Raw genomic sequence first — 23,081 nt, 5'->3', positions numbered from 1 at the left:
GATACTTATGCATGATCACATTGTGTCTTAAGTTCTCAACTAACAGTCTACATTTTTTAAGTTGAAGGAAAAGGTAACAAATTCCACTGAATTGCAACATCAATTAGAAAAATCCAAACAGCAGCATCAAGAACAGCAAGCTCTCCAGCAGAGCACCACGGCCAGACTCCGAGAAGCCCAGGCAAGTATACTGTAACCATTAGAAGCCCAGGCAAGTGTATTGTAACCATTAGAAGCCCAGGCAAGTGTATTGTAACCCTTAGCTTCTAAGCAGAGGTGAAGAGCGTTGTCATCCTGTTGTGGTAGAGCCATGGAATGCCAACACTGGATGATGAGTGCTTTTCAGAGTTCTACATCAGCCGGGCAGCAGTGGCGCACGCCTTTAATCCCAGCACTCAGGAGGCAGAGCCAGGTGGATCTCTGAGTTCGAGGCCAGCCTGGGCTACAGAGCGAGATCCAGGACAGGCTCTAAAGCTACACAGAGACACCCTGTCCCAAAAAACAAGAAAAAAAAAAAAAAAAAAAAAAAAAGAGTTCTAAGTCATGGTTAGAAAATCTTACTTTGATTTCTGTGAGAAAAAAAAAGTACTTTAAAATTTATTGCAAACACATTTGTTTTATATATAATTAATAAAGTATTCAAATATATTCATTAGATAAATTTATCTGTTAAATGGCCTAGTTAGATATAAAGATGGGGAAATGGCCTAGCTGGTCAAGTGCTGCTTGTGCAAGCATGAAGCAACTCGTGAAACTTGAGCCCGTGTCTCTGCTACCCAAGAGGAAAACTGTGCAGGGCAGCATGCAGTCCCCATAATCCCATGGAAAACTATGCATGGCAGCATGCAATCCCCCATAATCCCTTGGAAAAACTATGCATGAAAGCATGCAGTCCCCCATAATCCCGTGGAAAACTATGCATGACAGCATGCAGTCCCCTATAATCCTGTGGAAAACTATGCATGACAGCATGCAATCCCCCATAATTCCAGTGCCGAAGAGGTGGAGGGCATGCCTGCCTGCCAGTCATTAGTTAAGAGAGATCATGTCTCAAAAAATGAAGTGGAAAATAATGGAAGAAGACTCCTAGTGTTGATTTCTGGCCTCCAATTGCATATGTAAACATGTACATGCATACTAATACACACACTATTTTGTACAATATAATGTAGTATTCGGTGTTCATATCTTCTACCTCTCAGTATTTCCCGAACACTAGAATTATAGAAAATATAATTGACTGGGTTAAATTAATACAGATTCTATTATTACATGGCCTAGAAGGTAAGAGAAGTTAGTTTCGTTGTGTAAGAGCAAGATACATGTTTGAAGTGAATTTGTATTTGTTTGTTCCTTTTTTCTTTCATTTATTGTCTATCACTGAGCACTGGGTGTCAGGCATTGCTCAGCACTGAACGTAGAGACCGGTGCCTACCCCCTGGAAAGCACAGTCTAGTGATGCGTGCATAGGAATTTTGTGGTGTCTGTGGGGGACAATGAGTCATTTCTGCAGTAAGTAATATTTCCTTCTGAGTTTGAAGAATGACCCAGGAGTCAGACAAATAGACATAAAAATACTGGACTCATTTATCATCTGCTTTGTTCAATAGGTGAACTGCATTATGTCTAGTCTCAGCCAAGGAACTAATTCTGTATCTATTTATGGCAGTGAGTAGAACACACAAAAATGTCTGTTGTCACGGAGTGCTTACTGAGGAGGCAAACAGTAACTGTGGTAAATAACAAACACACAGTTATCTAAGTGTGTAGTCACGTACAAAGGAGGACCAAACCAGAAGCATGTCTAGTGCTGAAAGTGTTGGGGTTGAGGTGCTAGGGGAGGTTGCTGGGGGGAGGCTTCTATGAGACGCGAGACTGAAGGGAGGGAGGGTGTGAGCTATGGCAGCATCAGGGGTAATTCTCAGAAGCAAGAGGAGCTGGTTGGAGTGGTGTGAGCAAATAGTTAAAAGGAACATGGTCACAGAGATTACATGGCTCAGAACATGTAGAACATCACAGGTAATTTTAGAGTCTTAATTTTACTTTTGTCTTTTTGAATAAAATGAGAAACTGGAAAGTTCTGAGGAAAGGAATGGCAGGGTCCAGCTGACTTCTCAGGATTCTGTAGCTGCTGTATTGTGCGCAGACTGAGGAGAACAGGAGGGAAGACATGGAAATTAGCTGGGAGATTACAGTAATGCGACAGAAATATTGTTTGACCTGGAATGGGAACAGGACAGATAGTGAAAAGTGGTCAGACTGTGGGTAAAGCTGACTGCTTTGTTGACAGATGATGTAGAACCTTGAGAGAGAAGGTAAGCATGGCCAAGGGGTTTTGTCTGGGCACAAAACTAAATGAAAACTGAGGATCCTGCTGGATTTGTCCACAGGGAGGTCCTTGACCTTGGTGGGAGACATCTAGATAGAGAAGGTGGAATGAGCCCCAGACGGGCAGGTTTCAGGAGAGAAAGAGGAACTAGATTATGTGACTGTGGCTACCCTGGGACTTCACGGTTAAGGGAGGAAAGACATGGAGCAAGAGGCTTCCTGATAGTCTCTCCAAGTTAGTGGTGTTCATCTGAGTGTGTAGACCTGCCTGGAACTCTCTCGGGAGAAAAGGGGTCAGGTGAACATACTCAGTCCCTCATTCCCCACTCGCAGTGCATATAATTGCATCTTGTAGCACGAATTGTTAGAAGGTCTTATTAATAAAAACAAACCCAGTGCTAGGTAGTGGGATGAATGCTGGAAGATCAGAGAAGCAGAACAAGCCACAGCTACCTCACCTTGCCAGTTCCTGATCCTGTTTCCTCAGACTGGAAGCCTCTCAGTCCTCATCCAGAATGGATCTCAGCTGAACTGCCGCTAAGAAGCCTGAAAGCTTAACCAGCTCTAGTTCCTGGTTTTCAGGCCTTACATACCTTTCTGCTTCTTGCCATCACTTCCTGGGATTAAAGGCGTGTGGCACCATGCCTGGCTGTTTCCACTTGGCTTTGAACTCACAGAGATCCAGAGTTCTTGGTTTTTTTTGTTTTTGTTTTTGTTTTTTTAAGAAAAAGAAAAAAAAAGAAGATATAGAAAAGGGTAGCCAGGCGGTGGTGGCGCACGCCTTTAATCCCAGCACTTAGGAGGCAGAGCCAGGTGGATCTCTGTGAGTTCAAGGCCAGCCTAGTCTACATAGTGAGTTTCAGGAAAGGTGAAAAGCTACACAGAGAAACCCTGTCTTGGAAAAACAAAAAACAAAAAAACAAGAACCCTGTATCTAGTCTCCTTTGTTTAGCTTTTTTTTTTTTTTTTTTTTTTTGACCATTAACAATTAACTTGTAACCAACCATTGTAAACAATAACAATTATCCATAAGCCATTGAATGAACGACCAAAAAACACCCACCCCACTTCTTGGGAATGTGGGCGTCATTTTCTTAAAAATACTTCCTGCTTTCTGGGGGCGAAGACATCTTTAGGGAATCCTGAAAAGAAAATTTTTGGTTAATTGTCAAGTTCTGGGAGACGTAGCTGTATCATTTGTCCAGTATCTGCATAATGGGAAAATGTAGGGCTTGTCTCAAGTCCTTGCTCGATTTGTCTTTGAATCTGGATCATCTCAGCTAGTCATCTCAAAATTGTCCTGAGCAGTTTGTAGTCCAAAGTCAATCTTTCTGTGGTGTTAATCGGCTTAATGGCTTTACCATAGTCCATGTGGAATCATCTTTGTGGGGTCCTGTCATCCTTTTGAAGATTTGAAAGTTGCTGTTAGGCGTGGTCATGGTTCCCTGCAGAATTTTTTTTTTTTTTTTTTTTTTTTTTTTTTTTTTTTTTTGCCTCCTCTGTGGTTTGGAGCAATCACAGTCTGATGAATGTCTGCCTCTGGGAACCACAAACGTTCTTCCCTAGAAGCAAGTATCTTTATCTTGACAGCAGTTTCTCCCCACCATTTGTCTTGCCAAACTTTTCCAAACTGACCTTTGCCGATGTTTTCTTGTAACACGATGGCCCTGTCAGTTCTTCTCTGAACAAGCAGCAGCAAACCCTTCATCCCAGGTAGCAGCATCACCGCAGTCACCAACAGGATGAGAAGGAGCCAGCAACTCGGAGCAACAGCCACTGCCTCCATGGTCCCACCAACACCTTTTGTGGCTCTGCCCTGGCCACAGCTTCTCCTTAGCAAGCCTCCCAGGGGGCCTCAAAGTTGGGATCTTCCTGCCTCTCCCTCCTTCAAATCCTACCAGTGTGTTCCACCACAACCGGCTGAGGGTAGCTCGGGTCTGAGCTGGGCCACAGGCAAGTAGCTTTTTCTCGAATTCGTACCATGAACATTGTGCGCCAGATGTAGCGCGAATTGTTAGAAGGTCTTATTAATAAAAACAGACCTAGAGCCAGGTAGTGGGGTGAATACCTGGAAGATCAGAGAAGCAGAACAAGCTACAGCCACCTCACCTTGCCAGTTCCTCAGCTGATCCTGTTTCCTCAGACTGGAAGCCTCTCAGTCCTCATCCATCCAGAATGGATCTCAGCTGAACTGCTGCTAGAAGCCTGAAAGCTTAACCAGCTCTAGTTCCTGGTTCTCATGCCTAGTATACCTTTCTGTTTCACTTCCTGGGATTAAAGGCGTGTATCAACCATGCCTGGCCTTTCCACTGTGGCTTTGAACTCAGAGATCCAAATGGATCTCTGCCTTTGGAATGCTAGGATTAAAGGTGTGAGTGCCACCATTTTCTGGCCTCTATGTCTATCTAGCTGCTATTCTGTTCTCTGACCCCCAGATAAATTTATTGGGGTGCACAATGTATCGACCACAACATCTCTCCTGAAGATTATAAGTAAAGGATGGGCAAGGGGCCAAGAAAAGTCTCATTGAAACGGGAAAAGTTTGAAGAACTAAGTACAGTAAGTATAGTTCTATATAACACGAATCTTTTTTCAAGAGAGTTAAATTGTTTATTGATTACACAAGATAACGGATGATCCACAAGCTTCATTCCCGTCTGTTATTTTATCTGACACCGTCGTTCAATTTTGATGTTGCATAGGGTGTGTGTGCCACAACCATTTTATTGTAACCAAACTGACTTTGCTTGGATGACCCTTTTAATGGTAAAACTCATTAAAGTCACAGCAGTAACTGGCAGCAGTTTAACTACACCAAGGTTTTTGAAGACAATGACTTCTCCACCCAAGCAATTATAAATAAATCCCAAATGGAACTTGGCACCACCCTGAGCGAATTCTAACTTTGCACTGTTGGGGAAGTTGTCCAAGACGGCTTCAGAGCAGACTAACTTTACACAGCACATTTAAAAAGAAAAAAAAAAAAGACATTTATTCAGCGTCATCACCAGACTATTTATATTTAGCAATCAAGAGCGTGGGTAAAAAAAGGTCTACGGTAAAACCCTTTGTTGGAATGCTTGACACTTTCCACAGAACAGAAACTAAAATAACCTGTTTTACAATGAGTCACAAATACAGTCCTGGAGGTTTTTTTTGCCTATTCTCTGGCTCTCCTCTCCTGCTGAGCTTTGTTTCCTGGCTGTAATTAGAACCTCCTGCCATGGTCATTGCTGCTGCTGCTGCTGCTGCTGCTGCTGCTGCTGCTGCTGGAACCACCACAGCCACCTTGGTTTGGTGGCTTAGCAAAGTACTGGCCACCACCTCCATACGGGCCAGGACTTCTGCCTCCAAAGTTTCCTTCTTTCATTGGCCCAAAGTTTCCTTCTTTCATTGGCCCAAAGTTTGAATACTGATTGTTGTAAAAGCCAAAATCATTGTAGCTTCCACTACCTCCAAAATTACTTCCATCATTAACAAATCCAGTATAGCCATACCCACTGCCACCATATCCACCACTACCACAGCTGCCATCGAAGCCACCATGACCACTGAAGTTTCCCTCTTGACCAAAATTGTCATTGCCACCAAAACCGCCTCCATGACCACCACCAAAGTTTCCTGAACCACTTTGACCTCTCTGGCTGGATGAAGCACTAGCCATCTCCTGCTTTGGCAGGGCTCTTGTGACTTCACAGTTGTGGCCATTCACAGTATGGTATTTCTGAATAACCACCTTGTCCACAGAGTCTTGGTCGTCAAAAGTGACAAAAGCAAACCCCCTCTTTTTTCCACTGCCTCTGTGAGTCATGATCTCAATCATTGCAATCTTTCCATACTGCTCAAAATAATCTCGCAGGTGATGTTCTTCAGTGTCTTTTTTAATACGGCCAACGAAGATCTTTTTCACAGTTAAGTGGGCACCCAGTCTCTGAGATTCTTCTCTCGACACGGCTCTCTTAGGTTCCACAACTCTTCCGTCCACCATGTGTGGTCTTGCGTTCATAGCGGCATCCGCCTCCTCCATGGTGGCGTATGTGACGAACCCAAAGCCCCTGGATCGCTTGGTGTTTGGATCTTTAATGACCACGCAGTCCGTGAGTGCTCCCCATTGCTCAAAATGGCTCCTCAGGCTCTGGTCGGTCGTTTCGGGCCTCAGCCCTCCAATGAAGAGCTTCCGCAGCTGTTCCGGCTGCTTGGGAGACTCGGACTCAGACATGACGGCAGGGAGACCCTTCAGCGATGCTTCCTCCGCGTCAGCAGGCAGAAAGGAGTGAGCTGACGAACGTACCCCGTAACACGAATCTTAAAAGGTCTTATTGATAAAAAAAAGATTCAGAACCGTATACTGGGGTGAACGCCGAAAGGTCAGAGAAGCAGAGCAAGCTACAGCCAGCCTCACCGCGCCAATTCCTCAGCCAGTTCTGTTTCCACGAATCCTCAGGCTTGAAAGCCTCTGAGTCCTCAACCCGAGGGTCTCAGTTGAATTGCTGCTAAAAAACGTGTAGTTCCTGTCTCCTCACACCTTATATACCTTTCTGCTTCCTGTTATCCCAAGACAGACATGAGATCTTAAGTGCTGCAGGGATTAAAGCTGTGTGCTACCACACCTGGCTCTGTTTCCAGTGTGGCCTTGAACTCATAGAGATGCAGATGAATCTGCCTCCAGAGTGATAGGATTAAAGGTGTGTGTGTCACCATTTTCTGGCCTCTTTGTCTATCTAGTGGCTGGCTCTGTCCTCTGATCCCCAGATAAGTGTTATTTGTTAGAGCACAAATAAAGTATCACCACAGTTCTAGTCTTTCATACATTTATAAAATAATTATGGGAACATAGATGAGAGTTACCTGACCCAAACAGAGTTTGGAAAAGAGAAGTTACAGGAGACTTCTTAGAAATGGCAGCCTGAGTCACTGTGTGTGCGTCTCTGGGATAAGATAGGGATGATGATAGAAGGAGATTCCAGGTAAAAACTTCATGGACAGGGAGCTGGAGAGATGGCTCAGAGGGTAAGAGCACTGGCTGCTCTTCCAGAGGACCTGGGTTCAATCTCTAGCACCCACATGGCAGCTCACAACTGTAAGTCCAGTTCCAGGGGATCTGACACCCTCACACAGACAGACATACATGCAAGCAAAACACTAATGCACATAAAATGGAAATAAATAAATTATTTTAAAAGTTGCATGGGCGAGGATACTGTAGCTAGTATGAATTAAACTGTTAAGCTTTGCTGGAACTTAAAACCTAAAGAAAATAGCAGGGTGGTGGCACACACCTTTAATCCCAGCACTCGGGAGGCAGAGCCAGGCGGATCTCTGAGTTCGAGGCCAGCCTGGTCTACAGAGCGAGATCCAGGACAGGTTCCAAAACTACACAGAGAGACCCTGTCTCAAAAAAACTGTAAATAAATAAATACCTAAAGAAAATGTGGACAAATAGAGATATTAGATAAGCATTTAAAATAAATTGATAACTTTGCTCAACATAATTTCAATAAAGTGATAGAAATGAAATATGTATAACTGATGAATAAATGAGAGATATGTGAGACTTAGTAAAATAAGTATAAATTATTTTTGAAATTTCAATGTGAATTATATGAAGAATGGGTAGAAACTAGAGGGAAACTTGGTTTAGGGAGGATTTTGAGAAACAGATCTGAATAGGTTTCTTGTTCATGATAAAGACTGATATAGAGTGTTTTTTCAAGAAGAGAAGTAACTAAAGGAATTAGATGATAAGAAACTATGGTACCACACAGTGGGAAATATATTTGAGCTTCTCTGAAGCGTGAAGGAAGGAAATATGGCACATTCAGAGAAAGGAGGTAAATAACGGGAAAAGAAGTGAAGTCAAGGGGGCTCACGTGTGAAGTACTACATGTCAGGGTATAATTGTAGAAGTCACAGCTCTGTGTCAGGCAAGAGGGGATTGAGAGTTTGGGGAGAGTGCGGACGCTCTAAGGAATTGTGGAGAATGTTGCAGGGGAGGGCCTTGTTCCAACAAAAAAGATGAAATGGAGATTGGAACTCAGGTGCTTTTAGTGGCACAACTCTATGGAGATTTGTGCTCTTATTCTAGAAACGTTCAGAAGTACAGGAGTGAAGAAACAGATCCAAGTATGATCTAGAGGGGGTATTTTGTGGGACTACCTGGGGTATTTTGAGGTGACAGGAAATGAAGGATGTGAGTGCAAGAATAGTTTGTCTCTACTGTGAGGTTTAGAAAGAAAAACTAGGAAGTGGACTGTGGTGGTATTGTGTTCCCCAAAATATTGTGCACCCTAATAAACTTAGCTGGGGTCAGAGGACAGAACAGCCACTAGATGTGGAGGCCAGAAAATGGTGGCACACACGCCTTTAATCCTGTCACTTGAGAGGCAGAGATCCATGCGGATCTCTGTGAGTTCAAAGCCACAGTGGAAACAGCCAGGCATGGTGCCACACGCCTTTAATCCCAGGATGTTATGGCAGGAAGCAGAAAGGTATATAAGGCGTAAGGACCAGGAACTAGAGTCTGGTTAAGCTTTTTGGCTTCTTAGCAGCAGTTCAGCTGAGATTCATTAGGGTGAGGACACAGAGGCTTCCAGTCTGAGGAAACAAGATCAGCTGAGGAATTGGTGAGGTGAGGTAGCTGTGGTCTGTTGTGTCTCTCTGAACTTCCAGCATTCATCCCAATACCTGGCTCTGGGTTTGTTTGTTTGTTTTTTTTTTTTTATTTATTTTTTATTAATAAGACCTTCTAACAATCCATGCTACAGTGGATCAGCTAGAAGGACATTGAAGTGACAGCATTGAAGATGAGGTCATGGAATGGGAAGATGGGAAGTTGTGGTCAGAGTAAGACAGTCATAATAGTTTTCATAATTTCAGGTTATTACAAAAATCTGTGTGTGGGTGATTGCAATATAGAATGAGTTCAGCCCAGGAATGAAGGTGATGTGAGTGTTGAGGCTGCATCTTAATTCTGTATGTATTTTATATTTTGTAGAAAATTGGCAGAAATTGAGATTAAGACAGTGACTAAACCGGGCGGTGGTGGCGCTCGCCTTTAATCCCAGCACTCAGGAGGCAGAGGCAGGTGGATCTCTGTGAGTTCCAGGCCAGCCTGGGCTACAGAATGAGTTCCAGGAAAGGCACAAAGCTACACAGAGAAACCCTGTCTCGAAAAACTGGAAAAAAAAAAAAAAAAAAAAAGGCAGTGACTAATCAGGTCTCAATCTTTCAACGAATCAGGTAGGGATTTACAGATAACAGTAGAGGATAGAATAAAAGATAGTGTCCTTCCAAACCAGACAAGGCTTTTCTAGAGGGTGACACAGTAAAGAAGCATGAAGAGGCCAGCCTCCTGGCCTGCTCGGGGACAGCCTGACCAGGTACTGAGGGAGACGGGGAGACAGAGTCTGCACAGTGAAAACCAGATCCCACTGCTGAGTGGGATCAGTGACCTCTGCAGAACACTGCCGTGGACCAGTGAAATGTGAGGGGTTCTGGGTGTCAGGAACAGGAGCTGAGAGCAACTAGACAGTGTGGTTGGTTATGACCAGGCTTAGAGGAATGAGAAGCGTGCTTGAAAGTGACTGAGTTTAAATGTATTAGTACTGGCACAAATCATTAAACATGCTGGGTGTCTGCTTATCACTAACATTGGGAGGGCTACTGTAAAACTAGGGCTTTTATTCTGGGCAAAAACTGTCTGACTGTTCAAAAGATGCAGGCAGAGCCAAAGGCGTTTGCCCGGGTGCCTGAGAGAGTGGATATTGTGGATGTGATCTATTTTAGGAGGGCGTGGCTGATTTAGAAGAGTCCTGCTGGGTGTAGAAGTGAGCTTGCATGAGTGGTCACCTGTGACAGTGCAATGATCTGCAGGGAGGGGACGGTTCAAGACAGGGTTTCTCTGTGTATCCCTGGCTGGCCTGGAACTCACCCTGTAGACCAGGCTGGGCTCTAACTCAGAGATCCACCTGCATCTGCCTCCCAAGTGCTGGTAATGAAGGTGTGTGCCACCACCACAGCTGCGGTGGTTTTTCACTCTAGAGCATCTGTGTGATATGTCTTGGATATGTATCAATGAATAATAAAGATAAGATGCTCATTTATGTAGCCTATGTTCTAAGAGGAGGTGGAAGGAGATGAATAATCATGAGATAAATAAGTAAGCTATAGTGTGTTAGAGGTAAGTGCAATACAGTGGAAAACCAGGGTGTGGAGTATCAGAAAGGCTACAGTTGGAAATGTAATGCCAGGGCACCTTGATCTAGAAGGTGACAGTTGAGCAAACGTTGAAGAGGAGGGAGGGAATCATTTGGCTGTTAGGGCAGCATTTAAGGCTGCAGGGTCTTTAGTGCAAAGGCTCTGAGGTAGGCGTGTACATGGAGCAGTCATTGAGTAAACCCCATGTGTCTGAAAAGGATCAGAAGCATAGGAAATAAGACCAGAGTATTGGGAAAAGTGTGATGTAAACTTTTTTGTTAAATTCATGCTTGTAAATAATGTAGATTTATGTTATTAAATATGTGCTTTTAATTAATTTGCCACAATAAAGTGTAATCATTTTTAAAATGTAGGTCCAACACTTTAGATGATTAAAATTATTATCAGTCCTTTCATGTTTAAGGAATAACTTTTTAACTCTTTACAGAATGATTTGGAACAAGTGTTGCGTCAGATTGGTGATAAGGACCAGAAGATCCAGAACCTGGAAGCTTTACTGCAGAAGAGTAAAGAAAACACTTCCTTACTAGAAAAGGAAAGAGAGGATCTTTACGCCAAAATCCAAGCTGGCGAAGGAGAGACGGCTGTTCTTAACCAGCTGCAAGAGAAAAACCACACACTACAACAGCAAGTACGCTTGTCAACTATTACTAGTTCTAAACTTTACTTAAGTCCCTGGGGATTGTATTAAGTGTTTTATAAAAACAACTCATGATCCTGGCCTTTCTTGTTTTAAAATTTTATTTTTATATCATCATATTTATCATCAAGGTCATTGTGTATTGAAGGCAGCCCCTGCTTTGACAAAAGATGTCCCAGGAGGGACATTATTACCTGTGTGCCAACAGGTGAATCTCTTCACCTCGGTCACTGGAAGAGTAGAGATGTGACTGATGGAATGAGTAACAAATTAATAAGTCAAATATAGTAATCAAATGCTAGTTATTACTGAGTGTTGCATAATATTTCAAACTCAACTGTTACTTATATTTTGATAATGTATTTGTCTTTGAATAATATATAGCTTTATAATACTTTTAATAAATTATTATTCCAAAATTCATATGCAGTTTAAGAGAAATGTACAAAAATTTTAACTGAGGCTGGGTGCAGCAGTGCACCCATTTAATCTCCACACTCAGGAGGCAGAGACAGGCAGATATTTGTGAATTCAAGGCCAGGCTGGTCTACATATCAAGTTTTATGCCAGTTAGGGTTATACAGTGATATTTTGACCAAAAATAAATAAATAACTGAAAATAATTTATAGCTGCTGATTTATCTAAATAATAAAGCGTTTGAGATAAAGAACGAGTAGGTCATACCACTTTTCTAATTGGGGAGTTAGAGTATAGCATGAATTTCTACCAAGTGTCTGGCTAGCTGTTGCTTCTTTCCTGTTTTGTTTGAGCCTGGGATCTTACAGACAACCAAGGCTGGCCTCCAGGTGTTCCTCTCTGCCCGTCACCTCCTGAATGCCACCGTATCTGGCTACCTAAGACATGGCTTTGTTTTCATTTTGTTTGTTGAGATGGGGACTCATTATTGTGGCTCTAGCTGGCCTGGAACTTGCTTTGTAGACCAAGCTTACCTCAAACTTGTTCTTCCTACTTCTGCCCCCTGAGAGTTGGGATTTTAGGTAAATGCCACCATGGTTACCTCCAAGTTGGTTTTGAAGAATTCTTGTAAGGATTTCAGTAGCCTAGTTTTTATGAAGCATTCTTTAGTTATCTACAATGTTACATTGCTTATTATAGAAATACTATCAGAAAATATGTACATACCCACAATATAAATACCCATACCACAGTAATAATAATTTTTAAAGAACTATTATTAAGAAAGCCACACATTTAAAATGAATAAATTAAAACCAATCTTTGTACCTTTGGTTCTGGTCGCTTGGAGTAATTACCTATTTAGACCTCCTTCCAATGAACACCAGAAAAGTGGGAAAAGTGGATACAAACACTCTAGTCAACCATCAAACAACAGGTAAAGCACAACAGGACTGTGACCCTCGGAGTAAGAGAGCCGAGACCCTTTCCTCTGCTGGCTTTTGAGCCAGGGATGTTTTTCCAGGCTGCCATGTAGGTTGGAGAACCCAGGAAGGCAGTGATGTCGTTAATTGATGAGTGTAGGTTAGGGAGCTTCTTGGAGGTTAAGGCAGCTTAATTTGCAAGGCTAAGTGTGAGGCAGGAGTTAGTGTTGTAGAGAAAAGCACCACAGAGCTCATTAGGGGTCTGCTGGGGGCTTTGGGTGAAGTCTAAGTTCTGTACTTAGCAGTGAACCGGACTCACAAAGAGGTGCTCAGGCACGGCAGTCCGAGATGGAGGGCATGGCTGACTGACGGACCACACCTTACATGAGAAGTCCACAGAGTGAAGCTCCTATGTGCCACTTCTAACCGGAAGTAAAGGTACATCCTGATAGGGCCCCGGGGAGCCACAAATACATGACCTGCTACTGGAACACAAAAGCATTTTTGAAGACAACACAGTTCAGGTTAGTCCCAGTAAATGACCAAAGGTTCCTGGACCTATGAAGCAGGAAAGTGTGAAGCGCACCAGGAGAAAATCACCAGTGGGGACGTGGGCCCTTCTGAACTCTTGAGCCCACCTCCACCCTTGAGCACTTCTTTCTTCCCAGTCAGCAGCTGTCCTCCTCCTGAGGGACGTGGAAGGCATGACTTCCTCTTTTATCTTCTGGTGGTTGCTGGGATTTTCACCTCACCTGCATTATATTTTTCTTTTAAATTCTAATAAAACTAGCGTTGCTCTTAAAAAACGAAACAAAACAAAACAAAACAAAAACCAAAAAACTTGGTGGAAATAGACCCTGAAATGAAAGATGCTGTAAATCACCAGACAAATACTTTAAAATACCCCCTGGTGCTTATGGGTGTAAAGGATCAACTGTAATAATGGGACAAGAAGTGGAAATGATACAAAACACCCTTAGCGAACTCCCAGGATAACAAAGTTATGATACTTGAATTGAAAATTGACAGTAGGAAAAAAATCAGTCAACATAAAACTATTGAAACCCTTCAAAATGAAGCCGAGAGGACAGAGAACAATGCCTCCGTGAGCGGTGACGTCTTGTAGACTGGCAAGGAGTCGTGAGCATCAGCGGGAGTCTATTAAAATATAAAACTGTAGATTTAAAGAGCTCAACTCCATGTACGTGAAAAGAAGTATCAAATGAGTTAGATTTCATCTAAATTAAGTGTTTGTTTTTGAAAAATTAACATTGCAAAAGTAAAATAAAAAGAAAGTATAACTTGTCTGTCTGACAACTTAGAGGTACCTGTAGTGTGCAAAGAATTCTTTGTTAATCGGATCAGGGAGAGCTGGGAAGCAAGAATGACTACAGGGTGCGTGTGAAAATAGTTTTGTGTAATGAAGATATTCTTTACCTTGATTGTGTCAGTAATTAAATGTGTACACCTTTATCAAATCAAATTTTATACTTTAGTTAGATGAATTTTATTGCATATAAGTTTTAGTTGAATAGAGATGATTTAAAAATAATATATCTGAATTTGATGTTCTTAGGATTTGGGATATTATATAGACTTGTTATGAAAGAGATGATTATTTTTACTGGAAAAGCTTCAAATTACCTATTATAGAGCAGTTTAGTATTCTGATGGTGCTTAAACCTGAGTCTCTTCCTTTTTGCTGTGGCTTGCAAACGTTGTAATTAGACTCTCGCATATGTAATAGCTGACTCAACTAGCAGAGAAGCTGAAGAATCAGTCGGAAAGCCATAAGCAAGCCGAGGAGAATCTGCATGACCAGGTACAGGAACAGAAGGCACATCTCCGAGCCGCACAAGACCGCGTTCTTTCCCTGGAAACCAGTATTAATGAACTGAGCAGCCAGCTGAATGAGAGCAAGGAGAAGGTCTCCCAGCTCGACGTCCAGGTAATCTCTTGTTTGATGAGTGTGCGTGCCGAATGAAGCTGATTTGCACAAAAGTAAGTTCTGCCCAGACTGGTATGTGTGTGTCAGAGGATGGTTTACTCCTGTTCCTTAACGTGGAATTCACTTTGAACTCAGGATAGAGTTACACCTTATCAAACATTGTTTCTGTGAAGATCAAGATTGAGTTACTGGGAAATAAGTATTTGGGGATTTTAGACCGTACGTGTCGCACATTCTTTTTCTTTACCTGTCAGTGGAACATGAGAATACAGAGTAAATTCAGTAGTTTCTTGGGGTTTCCTGTGCCCACAGGTAGATTGGTTCTTTCTCTATGCAAAGGTGATTTCTGTAATGTAACTTTTGACTCCTACTTCCACGGTACTCCCTAGTAGGACGGTCAGCACAGTGAGAAGGTAAATCCACACATTCAGTGTCTACGAGTACATCGTGAGCCTGCTTGTAGTGCCTTACTCTTGTAAGGGCTTTCGTGCATAAGCTGCAACCGTGTAGGCTGAGGCATGGCAGGGTCTCTGGTCTTCGTGCAGTTAAAGGGACTAGAGATGGGCTGGGCTGGGGTTTTGTTTTTTGCCATTGGACCCCTCTGAGGTAATAGTGGAGCTATTACTCAGCTCCCTCAAATCTTCACATATTATGTGACTTTGAAAACTGTCACATATATTTTGAAGCATTTCATGAATTTTCAGTTCCTCAGAAAGACGAGCTGCTATACGTAAATGAAGCTGATTTGCACAAAAGTAAGTTCTGCCCAGACTGGTATGTGTGTGTCAGAGGATGGTTTACTCCTGTTCCTTAACGTGGAATTCACTTTGAACTCAGAGTTACACCTTATCAAACATTGTTTCTGTGAAGATCAAGATTGAGTTACTGGGAAATAAGTATTTGGGGATTTTCCTTTCTGCTTGAAATTACGGTTACCGTGTATATTTTAGATTTTTTGTGTTTGCTGATCCTCTCTTGACTTAGTTAAATGAATATCGTTTTAACTCTTCTAGAATATTTTAATTTCAAATGTATTTGTATTTTTTCTACTTTTTGCTTTTCTTACTAGAGGTGAATTGTGCTAAAGTTATCTCAGTACTTATAAATGCCACTTTTGATAAAGAAGGTACAACTTTTAGCTCATTTGACCCTTTCAAAACTTATTATGGAAAGCCTGAGATTTTAAATGTGTAATTTCTTGGCTTTTAATGAGCATCAAAAATAGAACTCTTTATATGACAAGTTATCTGAAAAGGGTGAATGTTAAACATACTTCTAGTTTGTGTTTATTGTTTGGACTCGATACTGAAGTCCTTGATCTGTGGAGCCATTATTTTCTATGGCATAGTTCAGTTTATTGTAATAGTGGTAAACGTTGACATTTCTTTCTGAAAAATACAGTGGCCTTCCCGAGGGAAAAAAAAGTATACAATTTATATGCCTTTTTGAGATAGGGTCTAAGCATGTAGCATGGACTGGAACTCACAGACCATTTGCCTTTGCCTCTTGCATGTTGGGTCACAGACCTGTATCCCCAGTCCTGGAACCATTTTTTTTTTTTTTTCACAAAGGGGCACACCCCATGTTTTGGTGTCACGGAGGAACAGCTTTTCATTGCTCTCTACCCATTCCTAGGAGTCTTCCCTCACCCACTTCTCTATGGGGGAGTTTCACACATGCATTCTTCAGTGTCTCAGTTATTACTTTTCTATTAAAGAACCTAATTTTTGAATAGTTTTGTGACAAAACTAATGTGTCTTAAGAAAGGGAAAGACAACAGTTAAATATGGAATTTAGTAATTTGTAAATTTTGTTTCAGATTAAAGCCAAAACTGAATTATTACTATCAGCAGAAGCAGCCAAAACTACTCAAAGAGCTGATCTTCAGAATCATTTGGACACAGCTCAAAATGCATTACAAGATAAACAGCAGGTAGGGAATCTGGTCATGTCACATTAAAACCTCCTGTGTTGTAGTTAAATTAATTGCTAATTTGTTAAGATGAAGACCGGCTTTATATAATCTTGGGATAGGCTTTCATACCCTCTTTTTCGGAGTTTTTAGAACCAGTTGAGCAGGTCAGAGAGATGGATGTAAAAATACCGTCTATTTTTTATAAAACTAGTGTGCAGGTGTGGCTGGGCTTCCTAATAGGGTGTTGTGTATTCCAGCTAGCCGAGGCCATAGTCAGAGATGAAATATTACTTCCACGTATGGGATTGTGCCTTTTCACATGAAGGAGCAGTGGTTGAGGTAGATGATGGGCTGCCTGTGACCCAGATGTACTTTTACTGAAGAACAGGAAAAGGATGCTGCGCTCCATCCCAGTTCTAAGAGTCGCTCCTTTTCTTGGCGGTTAGAGGGAGTGAGGATGACAACAAGTTTCCTTAATGGAAACTTCTGCTTTAGGGTCAGTGTCCAAGTGCTAGTGGCCTTCCTCACCCTTTGTTAGGGAGGAGTTCTTAGAATATACTTACTAAGAAATAATACTGAAGGCCCATTGTAAAAAGAGAAATCAGAAATGTATCAAATTCCAAAAGCAAAACAGTTTCCTGTATTTACCTTTTATTCTAATTCAGTCTTTCTCCTTAGGTAGAAATGTTTTCTGTTAGATTTGTTATGTATCATTCCAGACCACTGTAAGCACTGAAAACATGTATAGTTATGTGTTTGGGTTGTTGTCCACACACTAATATTTTCCTTCATAGACATGAAATCACATGTAAGTGGTTCTGATACTCACATCTGAAAAAAAAATGTGTTTTGCCAAGTATGTGGTCAGAGTTGGGAATGATAACATGAGAATGTTTATAAGAGCAACCACATAATGGTGCAGTCTTTATCTGTCTGCATATTACCAAGAACATTTGTGGGCAACCAGAAGATGAAACAGTAAGCAGTTTCTGCGTGTGCTTGATGAGGGGCTAACATCCTTGTTATTTAAAACACTGTAAGAAGAAAGTGAACCGCCAAGGAGATTCGGGCTGAACATCATGTGTCTAAAAATACCCCATACAAAACTTTCTGAGCAACAGTGATGGATTTAGAGCATATAGAATCGTAAGTTTCTAAGTGAGGATTATTAATCTGTGAGATCTGTTTTCCGAACCTGAAGTCTCAAAAATTCTGGTTGTAAGCATTTCATATGTAAGGAATACTCCACTTGTATACAGATATAAAACTGTATTAGAAAATATTCAGGTTTCTTAAGAATCAGTTACAAATTGAAACAATAGATACATTTGCCACTATAGAGGGAAACTCGTGTGTGTGTGTGTGTGTGTGTGTGTGTGTGTGTGTGTGTGTGTGTCTGTCTGTCTGTATGTATGTATGTATGTATATATATATATATATATATGTCTTTGTGCATGGGTGTTTGTATGTATGTATATCATGTGTGTGCGTCTGTCTCTGCCTGTATGTCTGTATGTATATCTGTGTGTGTGTATGTATCTGTATGTCTGTATGTATGTATATCGTGTGTGTGTGTCTCTGTATATCTGTATGTATATCTGTGTGTGTATGTGTGTATGAGTCTGTATGTCTGTCTGTATGTATATCTGTGTGTGTCTGTAAGTCTGTATGTATATCTCTCTCTGTGTGTATGTGTCTGTATGTCTGTATGTGTATATCTCTCTATATCTCTGTGTGCATGTGTCTGTATGTCTGTATGTATATCTGTGTGTGTGTGTGTGTGTTTCAAGAACTTAAGAATTGGATGGGAAATGGAGAGCAAGACTGGAGGGATGATCAAAACAAAGTATTTAATAAAATGCCATAATGAAACTGTTACTTTGCCAATTAAAAGTAAAATAAAATAATTAAAGAAAAACTTCAGATTTTCCATATTTTGTAATCTTTTATCCTAAGGGAATAATAGCTATAAATATTGTTTTTGCATCTCTAGTATTAAATGCAGAAAGTGTAGTAGTAATCTAAGAATTTAAAGTAGATTAGTAATAAGTAATTAGTAATAAGTAATAAGTAAAAAATGAGTCATACCAATAAGGTGGGAATTTATGCAGTTAGATATAATCTAGAAAACAGTGTCAGAAAGTTTTATGGTGAAGTATTGTGATAGAAATAAAGAATTTTAAAGTAAAACAGTGTGCAAAGTAGGATCTGTTTTTACTTAATTTATATAACTATTTGCTCATTTATTGTAGTGGTGGAGATTGGACCCAGGGCCTCACACATGCTAGGAAAGCCATCTCCATCTGAGTCCCACCTCAGCCTGTTCTATAAGTTCATAAAATAAATAGAAAACAAGTTAATGTGCGAACAAGATGAGAAGGAAAGTTATCAGAACATTGACAGTGACTACCCGTGGACAGACTTGCTAGTCATTTTTATTGTTATTTCTGTGAAACTGGATCGTCTAGAGATTTTGGTAAATGTTACAGATGTAATAACTACAATGTTTTCAGAAACAATTTACAAATGGTGTTTTGAGAATTGAAAATATTCAACTACAGTGTAGTAGTTACTGTTATTAACTTATTCAATGATCTGTCATATATTTTAGCTTTTGGATAGCATTGTTAACTGGCTAGGGAAGTAGCTCAGTGGCGTAGAGCCTCCCTAGCATGTGTGAGGCCCTGGGTCTGATTCAGTTGAGCCCTTGCTGCTCTTGTAGAGGACCTAGGTTCAGTTCTCAGTGCCCACATGGCAACTCATGACTGTCCATAGCTACAATTTCAGTAGATTTGATTCCCTCTTCTGATCTCTGCTGGCACCAGATGTACGTGTGGTGCTTCCAGGAAAAACACTCATGTATATAAAGTAATAAATCTAAAAAATGCTTAAGTTATTTAACTGTTACACAAATAAGCTTGGCATCCTACATTATGTACAATTTAATTTTCTTGATAGTGGATAAAGATAATATCTGATAAGTCATTGAATGTATCTGAAGTCTTACTCCAGATATTTTCTTATATGAAATTACAGTTTTCTGTTTTGCTTTGACTGAATATCAGGGTGCTACGGCTTTTCTTCAAATGTGTTTTTCTGCAGGAGTTGAATAAGGTCACTGCGCAGCTGGATCAGGTCACTGCGAAGTTCCAGGAGAAGCAGGAACATTGCAGTCAGCTAGAGAACCATCTCAAGGAATTCAAAGAGAAGAATCTCTCTTTAGAACAAAAGGCTGAAGACTTAGAAGGCCAAGTTAGGGTTTGTATAAAAACAGTTGAATTTGTCATATTTTCTACTCAACAACTTTGGAGTCTGATCCTTCACAGAATCAAAGACTTGAAGTAACAGAGAAAGGTGGAGTGGTATAACTTCAAAGATTATTCTATCAGTTAATCTTGAATTCCATCTTTATGTTCCATTCCCTCGTTAATGGGTGACTTTTATAAAGAACAATTAACAGAGTACTGGTTTTATTATAAAGTGTAAAATATTTCCTGAAGACATCAAACAGTATCTATTGCTCTAGAATCTCTTCTCCCCTTTGATTTTTCCATTTCCCTACATGTTATTCCAATATAATATCACATATGGTGACATTTTTTCTTTTTAAATGTTTATATACCCTTTGGATTTTGCTTCTAATTTAGCAATGTATTTAAATGGTTATAAGCTGAACCTTACTTTAAGATAATTTTAAGTGAGATGTTGATTTACTAAAAAGATGAGATAATTAGACATATCAGAGAAAAATTTGAGTTTAGAAATTACCAGCAGTTAAGCAAAATATTCTCAGGTCTCGTGTTACCTATCCTTCCATAATCAGTTGAAGGCTGCTGTGTGATTACAGAGTTATGAGGTGACTGTTTCCCACGGACATCTATTCCAGTATAACATGAGAGAATGACCACAGCTCTGCAGTGCTGTTTCTGGCTGTTTGTTTTAATGCCAGCAGTAGTAGTAGTGACCCATCAGATGTGCTTGGAAAGAAGAGGTAATAATGTGTTACAGAAAAGTGAGCAGAGAGGACTGTTTGGGCCTTTCTAAGACAGTTGTCATTGGAACAAGAATCTGTGAGGTGCTGTCACGTGACTCTGGGGTCTGTCACATGATACCTGATTATACATAACACCTCATACTGTACACTTCAAAAAGCACAGAGAAAAGACAAACGAAGAGATAAGTCTAACTCGATTTAAGCATAGCATTAGGTACCCATTGGCATGTATAATGTCTATGCTTTGTGTTTCGTTTAAGAAAATAATTAAATGAGGGTGAAGGAGATTGCTGAGTCAGTAAAATCCTGCCATGTGAGCAAGAGGACCTGAGTTTAGAGACTTGGCATCCATGTAAAATGCCAGGCGTGACAGAGAGGGCTGGGGATTCTTGCTGGGCAGACAAAGAAGGGTCCCTGGGACTTACTGCCCGGCCAGCCTAGCTGTATCTGCAAGCTTCGGGTGCATGCACACACACACACACACACACACACACACACACACAGAGGAACATATACACACATACACATGCATACACACACGAAAGATAATAGAAAGCGCATTGCTTCTATTTAAACCTATGTGTAGTAGTTTGATTTTATAAATTTGAAAAATAAGAGACATAATAATATGTATGACCTGCCTAGTACACTCTAAAGAACAGTGATAAACTGTAAACTAAGACACTAATTAAGCCAAGTCAGGAATTTTAAGTGCTGTGTATTTAGGGTCAGTGGATGTCAGTTCGAGGCCTACATGACAGATCCATTCATTTTTATGTGAAGCATCTTGTTATTGCATGGTTGTTAGCTGCACATGCCTAGGTAATATATTTTAGTGGGTACAGGAATGACCTGTTACTTGGGGATTTTTCAAACTTGAGTTAACAGACCTTTGCTTTTTTTTAATAAATATTTGTGTTTAAGGTGATTCTCTCATAACTAATTTAAATATGTAAGAAGCCTAATCTAGATTGTCTGACAGATAACAGCTTCCTCATTCAGTATTGGCTTCAGAAAGGGGTTCTGTAAATACAGTTATTTTGTCAATAACAATGTTATAACATTTAATAATAGACAGTTGCTGTTCTTCACCACAGAAACTAGAAGCTGATGCTCTTGAAGTTAAAGCAAGCAAGGAGCAGGCCTTGCAGAGTCTGCAGCAGCAGCGGCAGCTGAACACGGAGCTCGAGCTCAGAACCGCAGAGCTGAGTAAACAGCTTGAGGAGGAGAAGGAAATGTAAGCCGGAGGTCCACTTTATATCCTACGGTTCTGTGTGTTCTCATGGCTTAGAGACTCCACTGTGTGTGCGCGTATGTGTGCATGTGCGTGTGCGTGTGCATGTGTGTGTGTGTCCTGGTTTTATATACTACTGATGTTAATGTCAATGGAAAACAAAGCCATTATTACTCAAAGTTAATTTCATTTTCCATTGTTCACTTGGTTTTGTAAAATTCGGTTCAGTCACTTTTCAGCAGTAATGTGGCACCTGTTTCTCTCATGTTCATTTCACGTTGTTCACCGTTTGAAATAGTTAATATAAGATTTTAAATATTGGAATGTGTGTATGTGTCACTTAAGAACAGGCAAGTTTCTGCTCTCAGATACTTTACTAAGTACACAATGGGTTCTTACTCATTAGGAGTGATTGTTTTCTTCAACTTTGTAGTGAATTTTTGCAGCTTTGATATTATTGAGTACTTAATTTCCTTTCTCTTGCTGTGATGAACACTAAAGAATTTGGAAAGGAAAAGGTTGATTATGTTTTATGGGTTAGAGTCTGTCATCCAAGGAAGCCAGGACTAGAGGTTAAGGCAGGAACCTGGAGGCAGGGACTGAGCAGAGGCCATGGAGGGTGCTGCTCACGTGGCTTGCTCAGCCTGCTGTGACATACCACTCAGGACAACCTGCCCGGGGCTAGCACGGCCCACAGCGGGCTAGGTCTTCAGTCAGGGACGTGCACCACAGGCTTACCCTCTAGTCAGTCTGATGGGAGCGTTTTCTCAGCCAGTTTGTGTCCCCCCGACAATGAATGAATGAACAAATAAATAAATAAATAAATGATCAGCACGCTGAGTGTGAGGAGACCCCAGGATCAGTGCACATTCTCAAACTTGGATTTTCACTTCCTTGTGTAGCTTATTCATTCTTGCATTCAAAACCTGTATAAAAGGATCAATGAGGCCCAGCACTCGGGAGGCAGAGGCAGGCGGATCTCTGTGAGTTCCAGGCCAGCCTGCTCTATAGAACGAGATCCAGGACAGGCACCAAAACTGTCTCGAAAAAAGCAAAACAAACAAACAAAAAAAGATTCAATGATAAAGGATCACTTGATAATCTGATATATTTGAAGTTAGATAAACCATTTGTCTTCATTTTTGAAGTAAAACGATTCCTTTAAAAATATCTTACTATATTATGTTCTAACATAATATGTTTTGATATTGAGATTTATCAACATAAAATATGTTTTATATTTTTAAGGGAAGAGGCAGATTTCTGTGCATGCTTAGGAAATTACACACTGCCTAGGTACTTTAGGGAGCTGGAAAACCTTTGCTGGTTGTTGTAGACTCTCTTTATTATCTGGATTTCTCTGATGACTCACTGTGGTGGACAGGACTGGAGTAATTTAGAAATCATGTATATCTGATGAGATGTTTTAAGGCAATTTTCAGTGGTTTAAATTTTGTTAGTGAT

At 40.8% G+C, this 23,081-nt stretch overlaps 2 protein-coding genes across 2 annotated transcripts in view; one reads left to right on the top strand and one right to left on the bottom strand.

Moving 5' to 3' along the window:
• Eea1 (early endosome antigen 1) overlaps window positions 1-23,081 on the top strand; it is a 115,112-nt gene that overhangs the window by 73,981 nt on the left and 18,050 nt on the right. Inside the window, exons 14-19 of the mRNA XM_059245805.1 lie at window positions 62-181; window positions 10,973-11,176; window positions 14,274-14,474; window positions 16,294-16,407; window positions 19,492-19,647; window positions 21,481-21,620. Of these exons, the coding sequence (XP_059101788.1) occupies window positions 62-181; window positions 10,973-11,176; window positions 14,274-14,474; window positions 16,294-16,407; window positions 19,492-19,647; window positions 21,481-21,620 (935 nt within the window). The remainder of the gene's footprint in view (window positions 1-61; window positions 182-10,972; window positions 11,177-14,273; window positions 14,475-16,293; window positions 16,408-19,491; window positions 19,648-21,480; window positions 21,621-23,081) is intronic.
• Window positions 4,922-6,649, bottom strand: LOC131894808 (heterogeneous nuclear ribonucleoprotein A1-like). The gene has a single exon (XM_059245082.1). It carries the CDS (start codon window positions 6,545-6,547, stop codon window positions 5,537-5,539), a length of 1,011 nt encoding a protein of 336 aa, XP_059101065.1. The 5' UTR covers window positions 6,548-6,649; the 3' UTR covers window positions 4,922-5,536.

Source organism: Peromyscus eremicus, chromosome 18 (assembly GCF_949786415.1).
Source record: "Peromyscus eremicus chromosome 18, PerEre_H2_v1, whole genome shotgun sequence".
Classification (NCBI taxonomy): Eukaryota; Metazoa; Chordata; class Mammalia; order Rodentia; family Cricetidae; genus Peromyscus; species Peromyscus eremicus.
Note: the sequence above shows the minus strand (reverse complement) of the source record. Positions and strands in the feature narration are given on the sequence as shown.